The following is a 21,580-nucleotide window of genomic DNA, read 5'->3' on the forward strand; positions in this document are numbered from 1 at the left end:
GGAAAGACCTTTGAGATGAGAAGTCAAAATAAAACCATTGAAAACCTAGTAACAGGAAACAGGATAAACTTACATATAAACAAACATAGGTCAGACTTTCTATATTTATCCTCACCAAATAAGATTTTCAGAGATAAAATCTTGGACCAGAGAGTTACAGATTTCACAGTAAAGAAATAAGATGTGAAATGCATAAAGGAGTGTCCCATTAATGCCTGCCTGCACCAAGCAAAAAGACTCAGATACAGAAGAGCTTCCCTTCGTGAAGGCTTAATATTCACGATATTCACAAGTATGAAAGAATGCAAGACAACTGCATGATGTAAGACCTTAGTCAAAAGCCAAACCCACAAAACTAAAATCTAAATCTAATGTACAGTAAAATAAATTAACACAATCTCAGATTCTACTTATTTTTCTCACAGGATTTTTTTGTTTGTTTGGCTATCTTTGCTCCAACACTCATAAGGTTGCTTTAGAAGGTGGCACTGGTTGCTTTATAATGGCAATCTCTCATTCCATCCATAAGTAAAACTCTGGGATTTATTAAACGAAAAACCATGTCACTACTGGAACACATGCATACATCTACAACCCAGAAACAATGACAAAGTTACCTTACTGCAATAGGTACAGACTGCAGGTTACCTGTAAAAATCTGTAGATCAACTTTAAAAAAGAAAAAAATTACCCCAGAACCTCTGCTCACCCACTAATTTCTCTGCTCTACCACCTGCTCACTCAGCTCTAAAACTCCTACATTTAGGTTCTCATTTTGTGTGGAACACCTGATGGTTCATTTTAAAGTACCACCATTTTTTAAAGAGGTTTTATGTGATGCCATACCTGAGATGTAAATAAAATTTCAATATACTATAAATGTCTGGAAAAATTCTGAAATGGTAAGTGATCTCATTAATTCTGCTGAGGTAACTGTAAATATGAATTAGCCTGTTAGGAAACTTAAATAATTTTTTAAAAAGTCAATAATGGCTCAAAAAGTAGAGCTAGAACAATAGAAAGTTCCAGTGTTTCAGTACTACTACAATAACAAGCGTCTGGGTATAACTGGATGTTGCAGTAATTGCAAAAGTTTTCCTAAAATGCACTATGGTTTCTGGAGCATAAACATAAGACCATTTCATCTCTTAAAGTTTTGTTTAACTGTATCTAGGTGGAAACCAACAGCTGAGTACAACTCCTGTCAGCTCTGACTTAGTTTTCAAGGACTGAGGTACAAAAAATATTCGGCCTCCTGCCAATCGCATAAACCAAAGAGGAGAAACATTCTGGTCCTCTAACCTGCAGCGCGGTGTCACTGGCTTGGCTGTTGTAAGTGCTGTCTAACAGCCTGTGAGAGGGGCAGCACGTTTGGAAAGGAGACAGGAGAAGTAACCAAACCTTTAAGATTTATCTGATTCAGCCACGTCCCCAGAACACTCTCTTCAAAGACTGACAGCAGCTCCAGATGCCTTTGAAAAACCTGCACAACAAACACACTTGAGAAAATGCCTAAGAGAAGAACTATTTCTGCCAACTGTGAAGACCAAAAGACAGAAGATGTGAGTATTTCAGAAGCTGAAAAAGCCTCCACAGAGGACGCAGTCTCTCTTTAGGAGACACTGCTACTACAGCACTTTTTGGGAAGATACTTTCAGTAAAACTGCAAAACTCAGACATATCAATGCACAACAGAAACTCAATCCTATGGTTGCCAGTCAGGACCCAGAACTAAGGCTTCATTGCTAGCTCACAAGTAAACTATACAGAAGTTGACACAGTATCTGTGTGCTCGAAGGCACAATAATCTTATCCTGAGAAAGTCAAGTGAAGCTGGTGAAATAGTGCCTGCCAATGTTCACGTCTGGAGAGCAAGTCAGGCTACTGCATACATTGGGAAAAACAGAACATAGATCGAGAAAGGCAAGTCACCACTGGAATGGAAACTAAAACTAAGGCACTTGTAATTGCTTGGAGGGGAAAAATATCCAGAGAAGCAAATGATAAAAAATTATAAAAAATGAGGTTAAAGAGACACTCCAAACTTTCCCTAAAATTTCTAACAAGCAGGAAAGAAAATCTGACAGTGTAAGGAAAGAACAAAGAGGCTTCCATGAAAACAGCTAGAAGGTCAGAGGGGTTACTGGAAAGATTCAGAGGCAGCTGTAAAATGATTAATTTGTACCCAACTGCAATGCCCACTCAAACACCTCTGGCAGACATTTCCTCTTATGGTCTACCAATTCATGTGCTGGGTCACATGCAGCTTTTAAAATTCAGCCATGTTAACACCCTTTTGAAGTCAAACTTGGCACATGCAACTAACCTTTCGTACTGAGTCATTGGAAAATACTGTAAAAACTATTTATGATCACACAGAGAAAGCTATGGGCCAATGTCAAGAGAAAGCTTGCACATAAAATACACACAGGAGTGGGTCATGTCCTAGCGCAACAAGATTAGCCACATACATGTGTGCTCAATATTGCTGAGGTACATCAGTCTGTTCTGCAGGCTCTGGGAAAACTTGGTGGTGTTGAAATTCAATGGTGAAACTGTGCAGAACTGTTAGAGGAAATAAAAAATGGCAGTTATATTTTCTTATTGCATTTTCTGTGTTGTTCCTTACAATATTTTCTACTTTTTTATCTGGAAAAAATACTTTGATTCATCATTCAATGCCTGTCACACAACTATTTTTGTAAAGCTTAGGTCAATCTGTGAGCTCCAAATTTTCAAAAGCTTATGGGATTTTGTTTAGTTCAATCACAAAAAAGACTGCATCAGGTAGAATCTTACAGTAGAGGAATATATTAATCATCATCTTAAACTAGATGATGTGGGAAGTAAAAGATATTAACAACATGAGAATGGCAAGTTTACTTAGTAAAAGCTTTAACAACACAAGCCAGTCTGAAAATAAGGTCACAGTACTGGAATTAACTGTCAGATTGTCAGGAGATGGGATTATAGAGCTTTCTTTTCCAACTTCAATGGTTCTTAAGAGACAGAGGGAAAAGGGCCTGGATCATTAAAGCTTACAAATTATGGTCTCTTATCGACCAGATGCACAATGTAACATTGGCTGACGTGAAGCAGGAAAAGCTGAGAAAGTGCATTAATTCGCTTTCAGACAGCAATTTCAAAAATTCTAAAAACCCCCAGGCTTCAGACATACACTGCAAACAACTTTGACAGACAAGGACTTTAAGAACGGGACTTCGGCAGGAACACTGGAATCGACCTGAACTTGGCTGTAATGCACAACTCCTCCATTATGTACAGTAAGTGTACATCTGTGCAACATTAAAGGCTACATGACACAGTAATTAGTGTGTGCTGAGACTTCTCCCCAGATGTTTTAGAAAGTTTTTCTCATGGCTTACCAAGCTCATCCCAGCCCCCTTTTTCTTTCTCACCAGGTACTTCTACACTCAAGTCCATGCAATAAAATGAGTGAAACCCAATCCCCACACTCAGATGGGCTTACGGGTACAATAAGCCAACAAATATACTATGTTCACATTCCACTGTATTTTAGGAACAATATTTACACTGTGAATGAGAATCTTGGAGAGCCGCTGAGCTGCAGAGCTTGTTTACAGTGTGAGAGGAGTTATGTAAGAAATTTAAAGGACGAGTCAATTTCCATCGAGCAGTATGGACACAGGTCTCTGATGTAGCCAACACCACAGCAACTACAGATCAGAGCAGATTCCAGCAACCCTTTCCGCTGGGAGAAGTGGTCAAATAACTGAGGTTGAAATGTCCAGGCTTCAATGGCGGCAAAATAATTTTATTTCCACTGCAGTTTTCTTTCGGGATAAACCTAAAGGAAAACCTAAAGGATAAGCCTAAAGGAAACCCCTTGGCAGCCGCGGGGCGGGCGGGCTCAGGGTTCGGGGACGGGGGCAGCGGGGCCGGCCTCGCCCCGCACTCGCTCCCTCAGCGCCTGAGGCGGGCACGGCCGGGCCCCGGGGCCGCCGGCCAGCCGGGACGGGCGGCGGCGGCCGGGGGTCCCAGCGCAGAGCCCGGTACTAACCTCGGAGCGAGCATTTCCTGGGCGCAGGAAGGCGGCCGCGTCCCCCCTTCCCGGCCCGCCCGGGGCCTCACCGACTTGGCAAGCGACTGAGGCGCAGAGCGCGGGCCCCCGCCGCCCCGTCACGATAAGAGTCCCAGCGCCGGCCGCCGCGGCGGGCTGAGAGCGTCCCCGAGGCGGCACCGGGGGAAGGCAGCCAGGCACGACCCGAGATTAAACCGCTGCCTTCCCCCAGATCGTTCTTTCTGAATCATCAGCACGAAGCCAGCAGCACCGTGAGCCGCGACCTGCGCCCTCGTCCCCCCTCCATTTCCTCACGCTCTGCCTCAGGCTCGGTACCGAATACCGGGGCGAGGGCGGGAAATGCCGGCTACCATTCAGAGCATGGCTCTGAAATGTAAAGATGGCCACAGCTGTTTAAAGACAGCCACAGGAATACTTTTCACCTTTCAACACTAAGAAATAATGCCATTTATTCAGAGTCAGCACTCAGCAATTTTGCAGGAATGAGTTAAAGCCAGTTCACATGTTTTTGTAGCACATTACAGCATGAGAGAAAATGAAAGGAGACTGTCCAGTCCAGCACTTTCGGTCTGGGGAAAAAAAAAATTTACTTATCCAACCAGAAATTAATGTAACATTTTATTCCAAATTTTACCCTTACAGAGTCATTGTCTATAGCAACCGTGTCCATAACATTCTAATTCTCAAGAGCGCAACTTCCTAGTAAATGATACATCTGTCAAACTGCAGGAAACATCTGGGAAAATGCTTAAATAAAAGAAGTGTGATTAAACCTTTGTTTCCATACGGTTAGGATATACAGCTAGAATATGTTTGTAAACGTTACTGGTTGTTTTCTTGCCTCTTGCTTAGCTGTCAGACTTTCGGATTGGTACTGAATTTCACCTGAGTGTAGATATAGGATAGTTTATGCAATGTAAAAATTCCCTTTAACGAGAATAAAGATTGGCCCCTTGTGTAAAAAGCCAACACCGGGGCTGAGGGGACTCGTGTTCTGCTCCTGTGCGCACTGGCCTCCTTGCCAGCTCCTGTAAGGGGGAGATTCTTTGGATGGGTGCTGGTAGCTCTGTACAATGGCGACAGCTTTTTGCTTCACAAGGTATCCTGGAGCCTTAACGTCTTATGGAAGTTTTATGCTCCTTTACAAAAGAAGGAAAATAAAAGTGGAAAATGTTCTATCAAAGCAGAATTCTGGTGCTAGCTAGCAAAACCTTTCTGTTTGCAAGTGGAGACACCTGAACTAACATTGCCTGATTTTTCAAGTACTTAAAACATATACCCGAATTTTGACAGATCGGGTCTTTCTGTGAAGGACTGATAAGCTATCAATTTTTAGCCATGAAATGGTTCATAACAAGCATTTCACATGTGCTTGGCTACACTCTCCTGAATTGAAAGGGACTTGAGTACTTTCTGAAATACTCCCTTGGATACAAACTTCTACAAAACTCAGCATTAAATATTAACTCAGATACATTAGCTCTTTCAAGTCCGTCTCTGAAGGTTCAATTTAATGTACATTTGTTGGAAGTGATTTAAGAATAATTTTGTGTAGCCTGTGATCTCCATTAATAAATAAGAAAATATGACCGATTGATTTGGTCCATCATTCAAGCAATGCATACAAGAAAAGAAGAAGAAAAAATTAGGAAAAGCAGTTTGAAACTTGCTCTGTAAATCCTTTGTCCACTGTAATCAACAAGATTGTAACAGCTCCACTGGCAGTACTGAGGATTTCAACTTCAACGGGACTGCTTTGAAAACACCATGTTAATCCTAAAATACTTCAAAGGCATATTCCTGCCAAGAGAACTGAGTGAGGATGCCTACAAGCAAATGAGAGACATTTTGGGTGTTCTGAGTTGTGTGTGTTGAGGTATTTTTCAATTCTAATTTGCCACAATAAAATGACAGTGTAAACATATTTCTTAATACCACATGAAGTTTGGAACCAAAGAAGCAGCAGTTAGCAGAAAAGAACTTCTCTGAAAACTCCCATGCTACCTCTGCAACCCAGTTCTAAATCTTTTCAAGCCCTGTTTGAAGCTGGAGCCAGCCTCGACCACAACAGGAACCTGATTTTCTGCAGAACATTTCCACCCTGCATTCTCAGCCAGGGTCAGGGGATGGTAGGGAGAAAGGTGACAGAGTACTCCTCTAATAAGGTGCGTCGTTCATTGAGTACTTCAGATCTTACTCAAAATTCCTTACTTTGAGCTACTACAAGCTTGAAGAGGACACAGCTGACCCTGCTTTGAGCAGGAGGCTGGTCAAAATGACCTCCTAAAGCCCATTCTAACCTGAATTATTCAACAATCTTTGAATCCGGGTAACTTTCAAGACAGCTTAAGACAGATCTTTTTTTTTAAAAAAATGTGCCAAGGTAATTTCTATTACATTGTCATTAAAGTTAGCAAACTGCATTAGATATTCATGGTAAGGAAGTTACGTATCTGGCTGCTTGCAAACTCCAGGAATCTAGCCTGGCTTTATGGATCAGATTTGCCATGATTCTTTGCTGTAACAAAAGTGAAGGCACAACCTAGAATGTGAAACAGAAACATCTGGGCCTGTAGTTATGTCCAAAACTAAACATCATCTTACATGATACACATTCAACTACCTTATTCACATGTAGGCCTTTCTTTTATTACAGGAAAAAGTCAAATTATATATCACACAAATCAAGAGATGATTATTCCTCAGACATCTGTGTAACAGCTGCAAATTTTTGCCGTAAGAGTGTTTCAATCTATAAATTAACTTTCATTGTGGTCCTAATGCCACCAAACCAAATGGGAATTGTGACGGAGTTTGGGAGGGAAATACTCCATTCATAAGGCTGCTTGTCCCAAACCAAAACTGCTAACTTTCAGCAAAAAATAGCCCCCTTCTAATACAAATTCCAATGGCCAGTTTCACATATTTTACCAGTAACAAAAAAATCTGAATCCTTTTGAAGATGTCAGTGACATCTATTCACTTCAACCTTAAATATAGTGATTCGATCCCACAATTGGCTAGCATGCAAACTATTTTTAAAATTGCCACACAAGTATAAAGTATTAGCCATAACTGTCCCTCGCCCAAAAGCAGTTAAGTATTTGCTCATTCCTACTAAAAGTCAGAGAATTCAAACCAGCCCAGCGTAATTTCTTAAAAAAAAAAAAAAAAATTAAACCATTGTGCTCTTTTACTCATTTCCTCGTTTTCTTTGCTACTTGGGAAACAAAATGCCATGAGAAGAAAGTGCTACCAGCCTCCTCCACTCCCCGCAAGGACTCTTATGGCAGAACTGATGCCCACTGGGAAAAGGCTGATGTCAGCTCTTAAGAGCTCCCTGCAAGGATAAGGAGGCCTTTGTTTTCAGCTGAACTGTGAAAATGAGAAAATGCCTCCAGCCTGACAAACAAGAAACCCACATAACATAGGTCAGGCCTGAGAACTTCACTTAAAGGTACATCACGCTTCATTCGTATTCCACTTATATCACAATGCCCAGAGAGAGTTAATTTTACACAGGACTTGCCATGAAATGCTAAATACACCTTGGAAATAAAACAAAGCGGCTTCATTTCTTAAGACTGGTATAGCTCTCCAGCCACTTTACTCATACATAAAGTGCTTGTAATTCTTAGATAAACCAAGTTCCTAATTACTCTTCTGTAAATCAAGGTGAATTTAGCGAAGGCATGTGAAAACAAAGGCATGTTTCAACTTGAGGCTTAAAATAAACTCGCTTCTCCTTTACAAAGCACCAGAAAATAAAGTATGGTACAAAAAGCACATTTTAATTCAGCAAGATTATATGTCAGCAAATGCATTTTAAGTAAAACATTTGAGGGACATGCGAGAAATGCAAATAAAGGAATTTCACATTACAATGCCTAGGTTTTAATTTGGGGTGAAAGTATTCGTTTTTCCCAAGAGAGGATTTTATGGGTGTAATTTCTGTGACCGCAAAAATACAGAAGATGTATACAGCCCAATATCCTGCTGTAAGTAAGGTAGGAAGTTTCACATACTGATTTTTTAAATGATTTGTTTATCCTAAAGCTCAGAACTATCTCCTCTGAAAAACAGAGCCTTTGAGAAATTCTTCTTAGTACAGGAATTCCATTACATATTTTAGAAATACAGTAGGATTGCCAGGGCATTTGACTGACTACTCCAGAGCCAACTGTACTCCAGTAGTTGCGTTTTTCCATGATAAAAGTAAACGTACCTGAGTACAACTCAGAGAACCTAATCAAAGAAGGTAAACTGGGGACTTACACCTTAGCAGAGACTATCTCAAAGCATTCAATTTCAGAAGACAAGGCTGGATTTGTAATAAAATATCCAAAGCATTTAAATGGATTAATTCCTACTGAAGCACAGTGACTGTGATGCTAGGGTGCTAGTGCCCAAGAGTTAACATCCAATTGCTAACAAAAGGTTCTGCCATTTATAATGAACCACAGCACACAATTCTTGTCCTATTTAATTACATTTCCAATCACAATATGCTGGTGTTAAGAGGATGAATATACACCTGCTTCACAGTTCTACCAATGCAATCACAAAGACCCAAATGTCTGAACAAGAGCTGCTCGTGGTTATAAAGACTTCTATCTTCCAAGCACTGACTTCCAAATGAAAAAGATCTGCCCATCTGGACATTTAGAATAACTGACAACATCCAGCCAGAGGACTATGGATTTAAACACTGCTACGTGGCAAAGATGTGCAGTCTGTAGTCCTAATATTGACTGGGACAGCTATGCCCAGGATCAGTTTTCGTATCACCACCTCTTTTGTCTTATGCTTTCAGGGGACTTTGCCCTGAAAAGTTCAAAATACATAGACTCCAAAGGTGGTCTGATTTTTTGTAATATTCAGTTGAATATGGCCAGATCAAACTTACAAAATAAAGTAGAAAAAAAGATGGCCTCGAGTATGCTATTTTAGATTGTGATTCATCTTTAATAGATGGTTTAACTGAAATAGATTAAGTCCCATCACATGAACCCTAGGCAGACAATCAGTGCTTTTTATTATTAGAAGAAAAGATGCACATTTCATATGTAAATTCACATAAAGAATCCATTGAGTAAGGATGTACCATACTGGAAAAGATCAGATAACTTTGAAATATATCTAATGATCATACACAATAACTGCCTGTATCTTTTAGTTTTGAACCTTGGTTGCACGAGTCTGTTGGTCCAGACTTCATTATTTTTATGGCCTCCACTGTATAATGTGTTATAATGTATGTAACTGCCAGCTGTGTTTTATTTCATCACTAGGCAAATGAGTTTAAAAAAAAACAAATCACACCTTTTCCCAGAGTTACATAATGGCATTCAAAAATGCCATAATTTCTTCAGTTGTGTTATGTATGTATGCCACAGAAATACAGCATATGGTTCGTTCCAATACCAGCGTTCTCAGCTTCAAACAGAGGCTATAAACAGTTAAGTTTTCATGAGAAAGAACAAGGTATGTTGCAAATGAGAAGTCTCTCTCTGCTTGAGAGCTTTTATTGTTTTGCATTACTTCAGTGCTGGATTCCTGATTTGTAACAAATTCCAAGACTGCAGACTACAGGCCCAGCCTCTGATTAACACTATGGTGATTTATTTGAGGATAAATACCTCTGTCCGCATCTTATGACTGCACACAAGAGTCCACAGCATTGTGGAATGTGAGGAATGCAGAGGCTGCAGGAGCTGAGGCAGCAGGAAAAGGCGTACAGCTATCAGGCTGCCCTGGACTGCTGAACTGCTCATATCACTTCCTCCAGTCAAGAATGAAAGCAATTCTCTAAGGCTGTACTTCATTCCAACCAGACTTGCATTCCCAGGAATGAGAACAAAGCAAGAATGGCATTTGACGATTACCCAACACATGCACCTAACTCATCAACACCTTACCTGTATGAAAAATTCCACATCTGACTGTCAGAGCTGCGGCGCAATTGTTGAAGTAATGTTTAGCAACAGCTGCAGCTGGCACAGTTGTCAAGGCAGACTACAGAGCAGCTGGCTCACAATCTCCTGGCCTCAGAAAAATGCAAAGCACTTCTGTTTCCCCACCCCCATCAGCAGCAAGTACAGAGTGCTCAGAATCTGGGGAAGCGAAAGGAGCAGATTACAAAGAACAAATGAATGATACTTTAGAACTTGCAAGGTGAATAGGTATGTTGTACTATAAATAGTTAAACTGGGCTAATTCCTCTTACTTCATGCTGTATGAAAACAAAAGAAAAAGAAAACAAGTCACTCATCTAATTGCACCAGCCTTTGTGCAGTTCTTCAATACAAACTGGAACAAAGGGAAAATCTAGCACAAAGTTTTAAACACAGGGTGATTTTAGCACATGCAAAAATGAAGAGAATAGCATTAAATTCCATGAACCAGAGGTAATAAAAGCAAGACACTTACAGATGTGGACTGAACATTCGACTCATTTTAGAAACATGGTCGTTTTCACAGTCTAGCTCATCATCCCCTTGGTCCATGCTGAGCTTTCTCTTGTTGGGACTGATAGGAGGAGGCCCCGTTCGATGGTTGGTTAAAGCAGAGGATACTGGAAGAGACTGCATTCTGGGCTCACCTCTTAGAGCTGCTTCACCTACAGGAAGGAGACAAGTAAGAATGAACATGACAGGGAAGAGAGAGGTAAAATATCATGCTTTTGAAACCATTCTTGCAGAAAAATTTCCCAAACAGATGTCAGGTCTGCATAGGCACATTTAACATAGTTGTAAGATAAATAAGGCATCACAAACCACACTTTAGTGCTTTATGCAGGAATAAATAGTTGAAAAAAGGTAATATGAGAGAGATCAGCAGCGCACCCCAGATGATCTGAAAGGCTGACCTAACACATCTTTCCAACAGCATTTTTATTCAGAAGCATTCCTTCTTACAAGCTGCCGTTCCAACCCTGAACTTTCATTACCTCATTCTGCAAAGCATGACTATTCGCTTTGTTCCTTTTCTTATGGTTGTGGTTATAAATTCCAGGGCTACAGCTCACATTTATGCCAAATATTCAAGATCTAAACCCAAATAAATGTTCAAATTCTCAAATCATTCCTTTTATAAAAAGCTGTCCAAAACAAGCTTGTCTGGTATATAACTGTGCAATGTAAAAATTAGGGAAAAAATTGGAACTTGCTGATGCAAGTGTTAAGTTTGTCCTTAACTGTCTTCTCTATACTTTCAAACTACATTTGGAGCAATGAACAAAAGAGCACACTTATTCAGCACAAGCATCACAAAACTGCAATGTTAAGAATGCTAATTTTCAACTAGGCAGTCTGGTGGTAGAGTACTGAGTAGATTATAAATTTTATATAATCTAATACTTAACAGAAAATGCCATTCACAGCATGCGGGAGCTGTGTATAAATAATTCCAGAAATGACAGAATTAGCTTGTGCATAAACACATTCCTGTATTATTACCAAGCATGCATTAAAGTGTGACCACAGTACTTTTACCATTTCAGTTAAATGTCTCACTAAATGTATAGCCTAATGCACAGTGCCGCATTTCACCAGCAGTTATGGACTTTACTGGAACTCCATTCTGACAGCCACAGGTCATATTTAGACTTCACGGGGATTTAAAGATGTTAAAAAATGCTTTTGGGCCTTCATAAGGGGCTTGGAAATGAGCTAAATTAACCCTATTCTGGTAATATCCCTGAAATAGCCACTTTTGCTAGAGTTTTAAATCTGTATTTTTCCTACACTGCCAGACGCATTTTGTTTTCTACATGGCCATAATTCCCAGAACTAAAATTAGGATAAAGTTAACTCCATCTACAGCCGTGAGGCACCTAACAATGGAAATCTTTGTATGCCACCACACATTTTCATATCATCGCTGATGCAGATGGTTTATAAAACATTGCCCTAATTCCACATGCGACAAGTACTATTTTGTTGGAAAAGGAACGAGTGAGAAGAAAACCTCCTGAATGTTACCAGTAAAAACAAGCATTTTGCCAATTTAGTCAGCATAATACACCGACCTATAATATACCCCAAGTAATGATTTCTATTAAAGACTCTGGCACCAAATCTAAATAGGAACTTTCCATCCCAGCTCTAAATAGTAAAAACAAACTGTGCTCTACTGCAAATGCTCTTAGACATCCAAACCTTCTCCTGTTTGAAACAACCAAAGCAGCAATTGGGAAGCCCCCCACAACCACTCTAATGTCACAAGAGAAGCTTTTATCAGAAAGACCTCTCATATAAAATAATCTCCTATCAGTAAAATTTCTGCATTTTTTTTCTTCAGCCTGTATATTTTGCCAGTAGAAACCTCCACCTACGTAGTGTTCATGTTCTAAACTTTAGAAGTAAACCACATCATACCAGTTTCTCTCAGTGAGGAATCTTCTGTCTTTGAAAAAAATAAGTTAACAGCAATGTCAAAACTTTCATCAGCTAAGGTTTGTGATACTTTCATCCCACCCATATGCAATCAGTCTTGTTTCTCAAGTATCTCAAGATCACATCTGAAGACTCAAACACAAAATTCCATTACAGGAATTACAAATTCCATGTAGGCACCTAACTCCTACTGACTTCTTCTGAGCAACTCCCTGTCAGGAACACAGACAATTTAGATATCCAGGTAAAGCTAACTCTGATGTTTACAAAAGACAAAAAACCTCTAGACATTGTCCAGTTTAGTAAGTTAGAGACTTCTTCCCAAACAGTGGTTAGGAGCCTGATACTACACAAGTACCTCAATGGGATTTTTACTTACAAAAAAACAAACCCAACCAAGCAAGCAAAAAACCCCAAACTATAAAAATTCTTCTTCTTATATGTATAGTAACAAGAGTATTTATATATAAACATCCAGACTGAGTAGAAAATCTGGTAAAAACAGATACTGCTATCGTGCATTGGAATTAAAGAAACCCATTTTAAAGAATTTTAGCAAAGAAAAGGAATGGCTTCTAATTAAAGCCTACTGAAATTTGGTAATGCATTTTCCTAATCGTAAAGTAATGTGGCAATTATGCAGGGGACACCAAGGACTTCAGATACCTTCTGGTATGTTTGTTTGCAGCACCACAGAGCCATTTGGCCAAAATTAATCCAATTATCACAACTTCGAACAAGTGGCAGCGGTGAGCAGGTAAAAGCAGCAAGGGCTCTTTCAGGACAGATTGGAAGATGTTGAGCACCTCCTCATGAAAAGATACAAGTGGCCAGTGCTTAGCATCTTGTATAGTCCATCCTGCAGACACAAGGCAAGCAGAGATCAATACTAAACAAAAGAGTCCAGATAACAGAGTAAGATCAAGAGGAAAAATAACCCTACATTGTTTATGGATACAAATCGCATATTCATATGCTGTATTTGTACTGCACCATGCATTCTCATGTGGCCTGTTAGTTTGATTAGGGCTAAAACTGCTTTTTATTTAAAAAAAACCCATGACTTTTCCCCACTACTTTCCTCCTTACCAAACTTGAATTTAAACCAGAGAGGGAGAAACCACAGCAGTGTCTACCACACAAACTGCTGTTTTACTGACTACATTTGTCTCCCCCAGCTGACCACACTCCATGGTAACCAGACTAGCATCATACAACTGGCAAGACAACACTCTGATAAAACAACTGCATTTTATAACATTCCCCAAGTCCAAACTCCAGTCTTCATTCATTACTGTGACGGCTTGTGTCTGCACTGCAACTGAAAGCAGAGATAGCAAACACATCTATTGTGCCTCTCATAATACCTCTCTTTGTTTCAGCAAGCAGCTGGTGTAAGGCACTCCAGATCTGCTTTCAGGTAGTTCTTCTTACAACTATTCATACCAGTCTCTTCTTTTTTTTCTTTTTTCTTTTTTTAATGAAAACTGTTAGGCAACATGATAAACCACAGACAAGCTAAACAGAGATAACAACATGACATAGTGTCTGCCTAGATAGCAGTACTGCACTCAGTTGACAGAAGTCCATGTAGTCAGCAAGAACGTTCTTTATTTTAACCACTTACGAGCCTACACTGAAAGTGATTTAAATTAACACATGCAAACTAAATGTTTGTAAAACCAGCAGGGCTCTTTTCAGAATATACGCCACCAGGACAGTTCTCTTAAGCAGAAACTCCGTTTCTCTTGCAGTTCAGTCAGCAGTATCTGCATCCTTACTGAAATGTCCATGCAACACAAATACCACAACAGCAAAAGTCGTGTTTTTACAAGTGTGGATTTGATAGCAAGACACCAGAGAAGTCTTAAAATATGTCTGAGAACTCCAGGAGTTACCAAAGACTGGAAAAAAAAACAACACTATTTTGGCAGCTAGCTTCTTTCCTCTCTGACCTAGCAACTCAGTATGGGCTGCACTGAGACAGGGCTACCATATCCTGTTCCCCCTCCCAATTTCCTCTCTCCTGCTGGCTATTATTAATGCATAAAATCTGAGCATTGCTTACAATTCAGAAATGAAAGGCTTCATCTTTCCAGCTGAAGATTGACATGATACAGACCATAAGAAAGATTGCAGTGTAACTCCTTGAAAGAAAAATTCCAGCACTGCCCTTGCCCATTTTACTTTTTCATTCTGCATCTGACAAATGGATTTGTCTACAAGAGTGTCAATAGTACATGAAGATCTTCAATGGCAGTTTTCTCTACTGATCCAAGATCAAAATTTAGCCCTCATGACATATGAAACATTTCTGTTAACAAGCCAAGACGTTCACCAAAGCTATATATATATATTTGTGAAAAGGATACTATAAATGACATTTGTTTTATTTTCTACTCCTATATTCTAACAATCATGAGATTAAATTGCAAATAGATTGGAATTAATTTATAAACTATTGCATGTCTTCTTCAACTATCTCATGCTCAGAAGTCAGTCTTTGCCAACATAAATTAGAATAAATGACAGAAAATTTCCAATTCATGAACAAAAATCACATGACTTGAGATATTGAGTACCAAGAAGGGAAGTTACTGCAAATTATTCAATTCAACAACTCATCAAAACAAGTTGTCAAAGCAAAAGAATCTCAATACAGTACCACAGAATTAATCTGCACATGTTGTCAGCTGCCTAGTTTGGGTATTACTTCACAGCATACTATACATTGTAAGAGGACTGATATCCTTAAAATTGTGAAACTCCCCAGAAATTAAATCTGTGTGAAATAGTTAGACTACAGACAATCTTAAAAATATGTAATTTAAGGCAGATTTAGTTCGCTTGCTTGACCAAAGAAGAAAATGAATTAATCCATTCAGATTCCTCGGTGGTAAATCTTTGGTTCATGAAAAAAGATATCCTAAGAAACAGTCACAAATTATATTTATCTATATAATTACTGAATATTTCTGTAACCCTCACTCAAAGAAACAAACAATCCCTTATGTAAAAACATAATTTTGTACCACTACTTTATTTCTGGATTGCAGTTTCTAGAAAAGGTATGATTTAAACTGAGCTTAAATAAGATTTAATTCTGCAAAGTAGCCTGCCAAACACAGTGAACAAAAAGTCACACTAGTCTCTGTTTCCTTTGTTGTACATCAAAGAGGCCTACCTGGACAGCATAGTAAAACAGCAAACTACAGGAACAACAAAAAATTCAGTATTAATGAGAACAGCCTAATCATAAAACGCTGCTATGAAATTAGATCTTGGAAATATTTTTCCTTATAATTGATAGATTTCTTTCAGCAGCCAACTTACTGATTCTCTGACACATATTTTACTGACTTTCTTGTAACATGACAAAAAGCTAATTTAGTAGAAACCAAAAAGTCACATACACATGTACAGAACAATTGGCAAAACCCTACTCTCATCCATTTACAAAACATATGAAAAGCACTTACTCCTGGAACCAAGCTCTGACTACCACTGTGCAGAGATATGTATGCCAGAAAACCCAAGGCCAAAACCAAAACACAGTGATTATAGTGACTATTCTGTTCTGGCTCTTCCATCTGACCATGTCTGCCAATGAGGGACACATTATGCTTGACATTGCAAGCAAGAACATAAAATAGCGACCTCTGCATTCAATCATCTCCACCCACTTTTTCCTCCTCTTTCGTTCAAAAGACTGCACAAAGAAGAGAATTTAGGTACAGTGATATCACTTATAGAGTGCAGGCATGCTTGCTTGAGGTTCCTTTCAAAAAACATGTATTGTTAATCAGAGCCGAGTAGCACAGGCTAAAGCAGATTTCAACCTAATAGGTCTTGAAAATGCCGTATTATATACAAAAAACTAAATTGCAACAGGAAGAAAATACAAAAATTCCCTCCCCAAACCTAACTGTAACCGTATTTGGTCCCTTCAAATGGACTGTGAAAAACTAACTACATCATCTTATATTCTCTCTCATCATATTGTAAACACATAGCTGTACAAAATAGCATACTCTCTGTATATAAACTGACTTATATAGATAACTGTTTCACAGTTCCACAAACTACTTCATAAACATAAGAGAGCTAAAAAGTCTCTGCTGACCACTTAAAACTATTACTGAAATAAATTCTCTTCACTCTGCTAAACAGGTATGAACTGAAAGAGTCTCCTTTTAACACATTTTGGGGTTAACTGAAAAAAGGTAAGTAGGCAAGAAATTCATGGCATAGAAAGAAAAAAGGCAGCAGATATGCCACAAAGAAAGCAAGAGGGAACAAATTTTAATGCTCCAGTCTGGCAGAGCTCCTTAATATTTCTTCTGACTAATTTCAATTTTCACACCTCGACAGTTGTGACTGTAGGACTGTCTTCAGTTCCAGCCCAAAAATGAACTGTAGAGCACAATACTACTTTATAAATTTGCAGATCCCCCTTTAAAAGAATATCCCATTTAGCTAATTCTTGCAGCACCCGTCTGAGCTGAAAGTCTAAAAAAAGGTTCCTTTCTTCTGCTTAGAGTACCTGTACTCATGTAAACTATGGTTAAAAAAAGATTCCAATTGTCTGGCAGACAAGATTTAAAAGCAATCAATGCTAAACTACACCAGTCTCCAGATAAACAGCACCAGGGGTGTCTACAATACTTGTCAACAGCAATGTCAAAAAAGGATTTCCCTCAGTTCAAGACTGAGGATGGGTTTTTTGCTCAGGGAGCAAAGCTGCTCCCAGAGAACACCCCCTTTCAAGCTTTTCTGCCTGCTCTCACAGGAAAAACCTGTATCAAACATTTCAGGTCAGTTAAGAGGGACTAAAAATTAACACAAGTTACCATTTTATGTTTGCTCAAAGTATCACAGAGGCTCATATAAAAGAAAAGCAAGCTGCCATGCTAAGTAGAGTTCCCAAGGACAGAAAGCAGCACGTGTCTTAATACAGCACTGTACTTGGGCCACAGAGCCCTGCCAAACAATACAGGGTTTGGTATGCAGGCAAGATCTAAAGTAGTTGCAAAACAGCGGACTGTCCTACACAGATACATTGTCGCCCTCTGGTTAGCCTTGTCCTGTGACTGCATATGGTCAGATACACACAATCCTTCCTCAGGTAAAAGCCACAACACTGAATATACTGGTACATAAAGGGAAGTGTCAAAAAAGCACTCACAGCCCTGTTTTAGATGCTTCAAAATTGGCAATAATACCTTGCTGAATAAGCTGACAAAAGGTACAGGTGCTAAACTCGGACTCCTCATACTTCCTACAGAGAACACTGGAGATTACTTTTATTTGGTGAACAACTGCGTGGTCCAACAAGGGCATCCCAAACAAGGAAGGGAATAAATCAGAGAGGAAGACAAAGGCAGAAGCATCATCTACATATTCTGCAGAAAACAGTAAATTTCATGTTCTTGTATTTGCTTAGAAAACATGACATTAGTATTTACTGGTCAGCAAAAAATCTATGATCCATTTCATTCCCTGGCAAAACATAATGCATTCTAAGTACTGTAAGTAGTTCTGGTGTACCCCTACACCACACTCCATGTATAGTAATAATGAAATTTAGTCATTCAGTGCTTAGTAATGTTTTCTCCTCTGTGCACTTGAAGTCTCTAAAGGTTCCAAGTGAGTGTTTGTGGGCCAGACCCATGGAGAGAGGTGAAGTTCCACCAGTCTCGGTGCCTCAAGATAAGACACTGTCATTCTGACCTTGTAACCTGGCTGGAATGCTTATGGGACACGGACACTGGAGAAAGAGGGAAAGAAAGACCATGCTGAGAGGTACGGTAATCCCTAATATAGAAAATAATTCCAGAATATGTCATTAAAACTACCACCAGGCAAAGTTTAAATAACAAACATATAATCAGAATTTATTTGCAAAACTATTATACAGCATTCTCTCAAATTTCTGGTAAGCAGAGTTTAAAAGTTGTCAGCTAAAAATATTTACTTTTATCAGTGCACTAATGTGGTTTTATTAAAAATAGAAAAACACTATAAATAAAAAACTGTGAATTAAATATAACTGTAAGTCTACATGTTGAAGATGTTGCTTTCCAAAATGACGGTGGTTTCCAGATTTAAGTGTTGTTTTGTCACCCAGCTAAATGACATACCGTGTTACATAAAAGACAGGAAAGCTGAGCTGATCAAAGACTAGCCTGTCTTAGCAGAAACAATCAAAGCTAGAAGATCTGCCATCTATTTCAGAAGTAAATCACAGTCACAGCAAGGTGGCAACAGCAAAAATTGATTGTGTGCTTAAGCAGTATTTCAACATACCATGTATTTTCATGCAATGGCAAAGAGAGACAAATACAAAATTCAATTATTGAAAGCTCATATTTGAATAATACCTCCTAAGTAGACACAAAACATTTGCTACCCTCCCTCTGTTTTTTTTAAGATACTGTTTCTGTTAGTGGACAGCAATGTAGATGCTCAGGTCTGAAACACCACCTTTTGCTCCAATGGCTGGTATTTCATGGATATGATCCTGCAACATAAATTAAACTCTAGGCTATTGCGCTGGGTAATCAATGCCCCTTGTGGGTATCAGCACAGCCAGAATGTTCTAAGACAACAATGTTTAAAACATTAATTTTGAAATGTTTACTTGTAATGGGGTCATATTAAAACTAAATCAAATAAATTGTGCACTGTTTATTTCATAAGGATTTGAAGTAAAAGGTGTTATGCAAAGGTAAAAAAATTATATTCCACTTATTTAAATTGGAGCCTATTTTTAGATACACTTCAAGTTTTTATTGTAGTTTACCATAAACATGCCCAGAACACCTTTTCTCACATTACTCTCCTTTGCTATGTATGGAAAAATTCAGAGCATCAATAAAATGAGCCTTCTAAAAGAGCTGAAAAATCTGATATTGCACTTTCAAGCAATGTTTCTTTAATTCCCATTTTATTTTTCCCCAAATTCCCCACCTGGAACGTAGAAGGCTCTAGAGAGAGGATATAAATGCTGTATTTTAAAAACACAAAAGCAAATATATTCAAAATGTTAGTAAAAGATATGCACACATGGGTGGCTTCCTTCAAAATGGATTTGGAAAAAGTACGGTCACTGTTTAGATGACTGTACTGTGTGCAAGTCCTGCAAAGCTTAGCGTTAAGTTCCCTGATTGGATACCTATTAGCAGCATACATGAGATGCCAAAATGGTAAGTTAAAAAAAAGAAAAAAAAGCACCATAAAAAGCACAGAAGTTTTGGCTACAGCATTTCCCCCATACAGCATGTGGCCAAGCAGTCAAATAGCTGTAGCTGCTGCACAGGTCAGGAGAAGATGGGATTGGAGACAAGTCTTAATCATCACATGCACATGGACACACAATAAGGAGCTGCTGCTGCCTTCATGGTCATGAACATGATAATCTCTTCCTAAATGAGGCAAAATGAACAAATTACATTTGGCCTAATGAACACAGGAAAAACTTCAAAATCAGTTTTGATTTTCTGCTACCTGATTGCAGCCTGTCTGAAATGGACTCGTGTATTGAAGGAACACAGAGCTCCTTCAACCAAGTCTGACAGAAAATGGAAGACTTTAATCCAGAACAATTCCAACCCAACTCCCACAAAGAATCCATTGTCAAGAACAAAATCCCTTTGTCCTTGAGAATGGGCTCCAAAATCCCTTCTACAGAGGGAAAGCAAGAGAGCAATGAGAACAGTGCAGGGCAGTCAAGCACTCCGATTCCAACAGCAAACTACACAAGCCATTCAGATGAAAACAAGATAGTCTTTTGATCATGCTATTTACATAGAAAATGAGGAGGATGTGTCCGTTTGCCAATTCCTTACGTGCAGGGTTTTACTGTAACTGATGGCAGTAGGCTGACTTATGACCCAGCCAGTGCCTCAGCCAAAAGAGAATAAATTCAAGCTCGTCATAAGCACTACAACATTGGATAACACTGATCCTTCAGCCCACTGCTTTGTGTTATTCTGAGACACAACCCAATAGTCTCCCTCAGCTGCTCCTCACATGTAGCGTTTTAATAACCAAAAACTTGTGAAGGCTTCATCTTCTAGAAAAGCCCAGAGAACGGTGTGGCTCACAAGATGGAGAGGTCAGGATGCCACATAATTTCTCCAGGGGGATGGGTACTGGTATAAAGAAACATACATAAAATAACCAAAGTATTACCATTGTTCCTGAAAGGATTGTCTTCCAAAGCAAACGAACAGGCAGATACCACCACTAAGGAAAAAAATAAAATTAATTTTGATCCTCTGACATAGCAGTTTTTAATCTTGGGTTTATGGCATGCAACTAAGATAAGCAGTTTTATTGGGGAAAAAACCTCCCTACGAACAGACCCACAGAAAAAATTTAGGTAACCATGGAGTACAAGAACTTGAAAACCATTGTTCCACTAGAAGATTCAGTTGTGAAAAACCTGGTATCAGAGAACATTATTAATTCCTCCTCAAAAGGCCTGAAGATAATGGATCTGAATGAACGCTCCTACCCAGTCCAGTAGTCAGCACTACTATACAATGACTGGGATTGATAGAGGTTGTCAGATTCAGAGAGATAAAAGGGAGACAAACCTATGGTGCTAAGGGATAGATGAAAGCACTGTCTAAATCATAGCTGCACTGTTTATTTCATGAGGAGGAGGGTGGTTTATGGGCCCAAGTTGCAGGGTCACTTAAAACAAATGTTCTCTCCAAGGGGAAGCTGAAGCAGGGAAGACAGAGGGAGGGATTGTGTATATTACCAATAAATTACATGCTGCCTGGGCAGCCTTTCTCACAGTTTTCTGGGCACTGAGGGCAGGTTTTCCAGACCTCTTGGGAAAGCAAGGAACAAGCAGAAATTCATATTTTTGAAGTTATCTTGACAGTCATGGGATTGGAATGGGTGAGCAGTACCAGAGTTACACTCTGCTTCTCAAATACCTTTAATTAGGGCTTTGTCTTCCTCCCCCTATACCTACTAGTTTTTAGCTGAACCTTTTTATTAACTTAACTTGAGGCTCCTTGTTTATTTATTTCAAAGCAGCAGATGCAATTCATTCCTGACAAAACACAGAAAAGACAGGGAAGTGCAGATGAGTTGATAAAACGAA

General features: G+C 39.1%; 1 protein-coding gene across 3 annotated transcripts in view; it reads right to left on the bottom strand.

The window, feature by feature from the left end:
• VGLL4 (vestigial like family member 4) overlaps window positions 1–21,580 on the bottom strand; it is a 105,261-nt gene that overhangs the window by 13,207 nt on the left and 70,474 nt on the right. For 2 of the 3 annotated variants that reach the window (XM_064454248.1, XM_064454249.1), the window contains one exon: window positions 10,493–10,682. In XM_064454248.1, the coding sequence (XP_064310318.1) occupies window positions 10,493–10,682 (190 nt within the window). Of the gene's footprint in view, window positions 1–4,042; window positions 4,196–10,492; window positions 10,683–21,580 lie in introns of those variants that run through there. The other variant, XM_064454250.1, reaches the window with a different exon arrangement.

Source organism: Phalacrocorax carbo, chromosome 6 (genome assembly GCF_963921805.1).
Source record: "Phalacrocorax carbo chromosome 6, bPhaCar2.1, whole genome shotgun sequence".
Taxonomy (NCBI): Eukaryota; Metazoa; Chordata; class Aves; order Suliformes; family Phalacrocoracidae; genus Phalacrocorax; species Phalacrocorax carbo.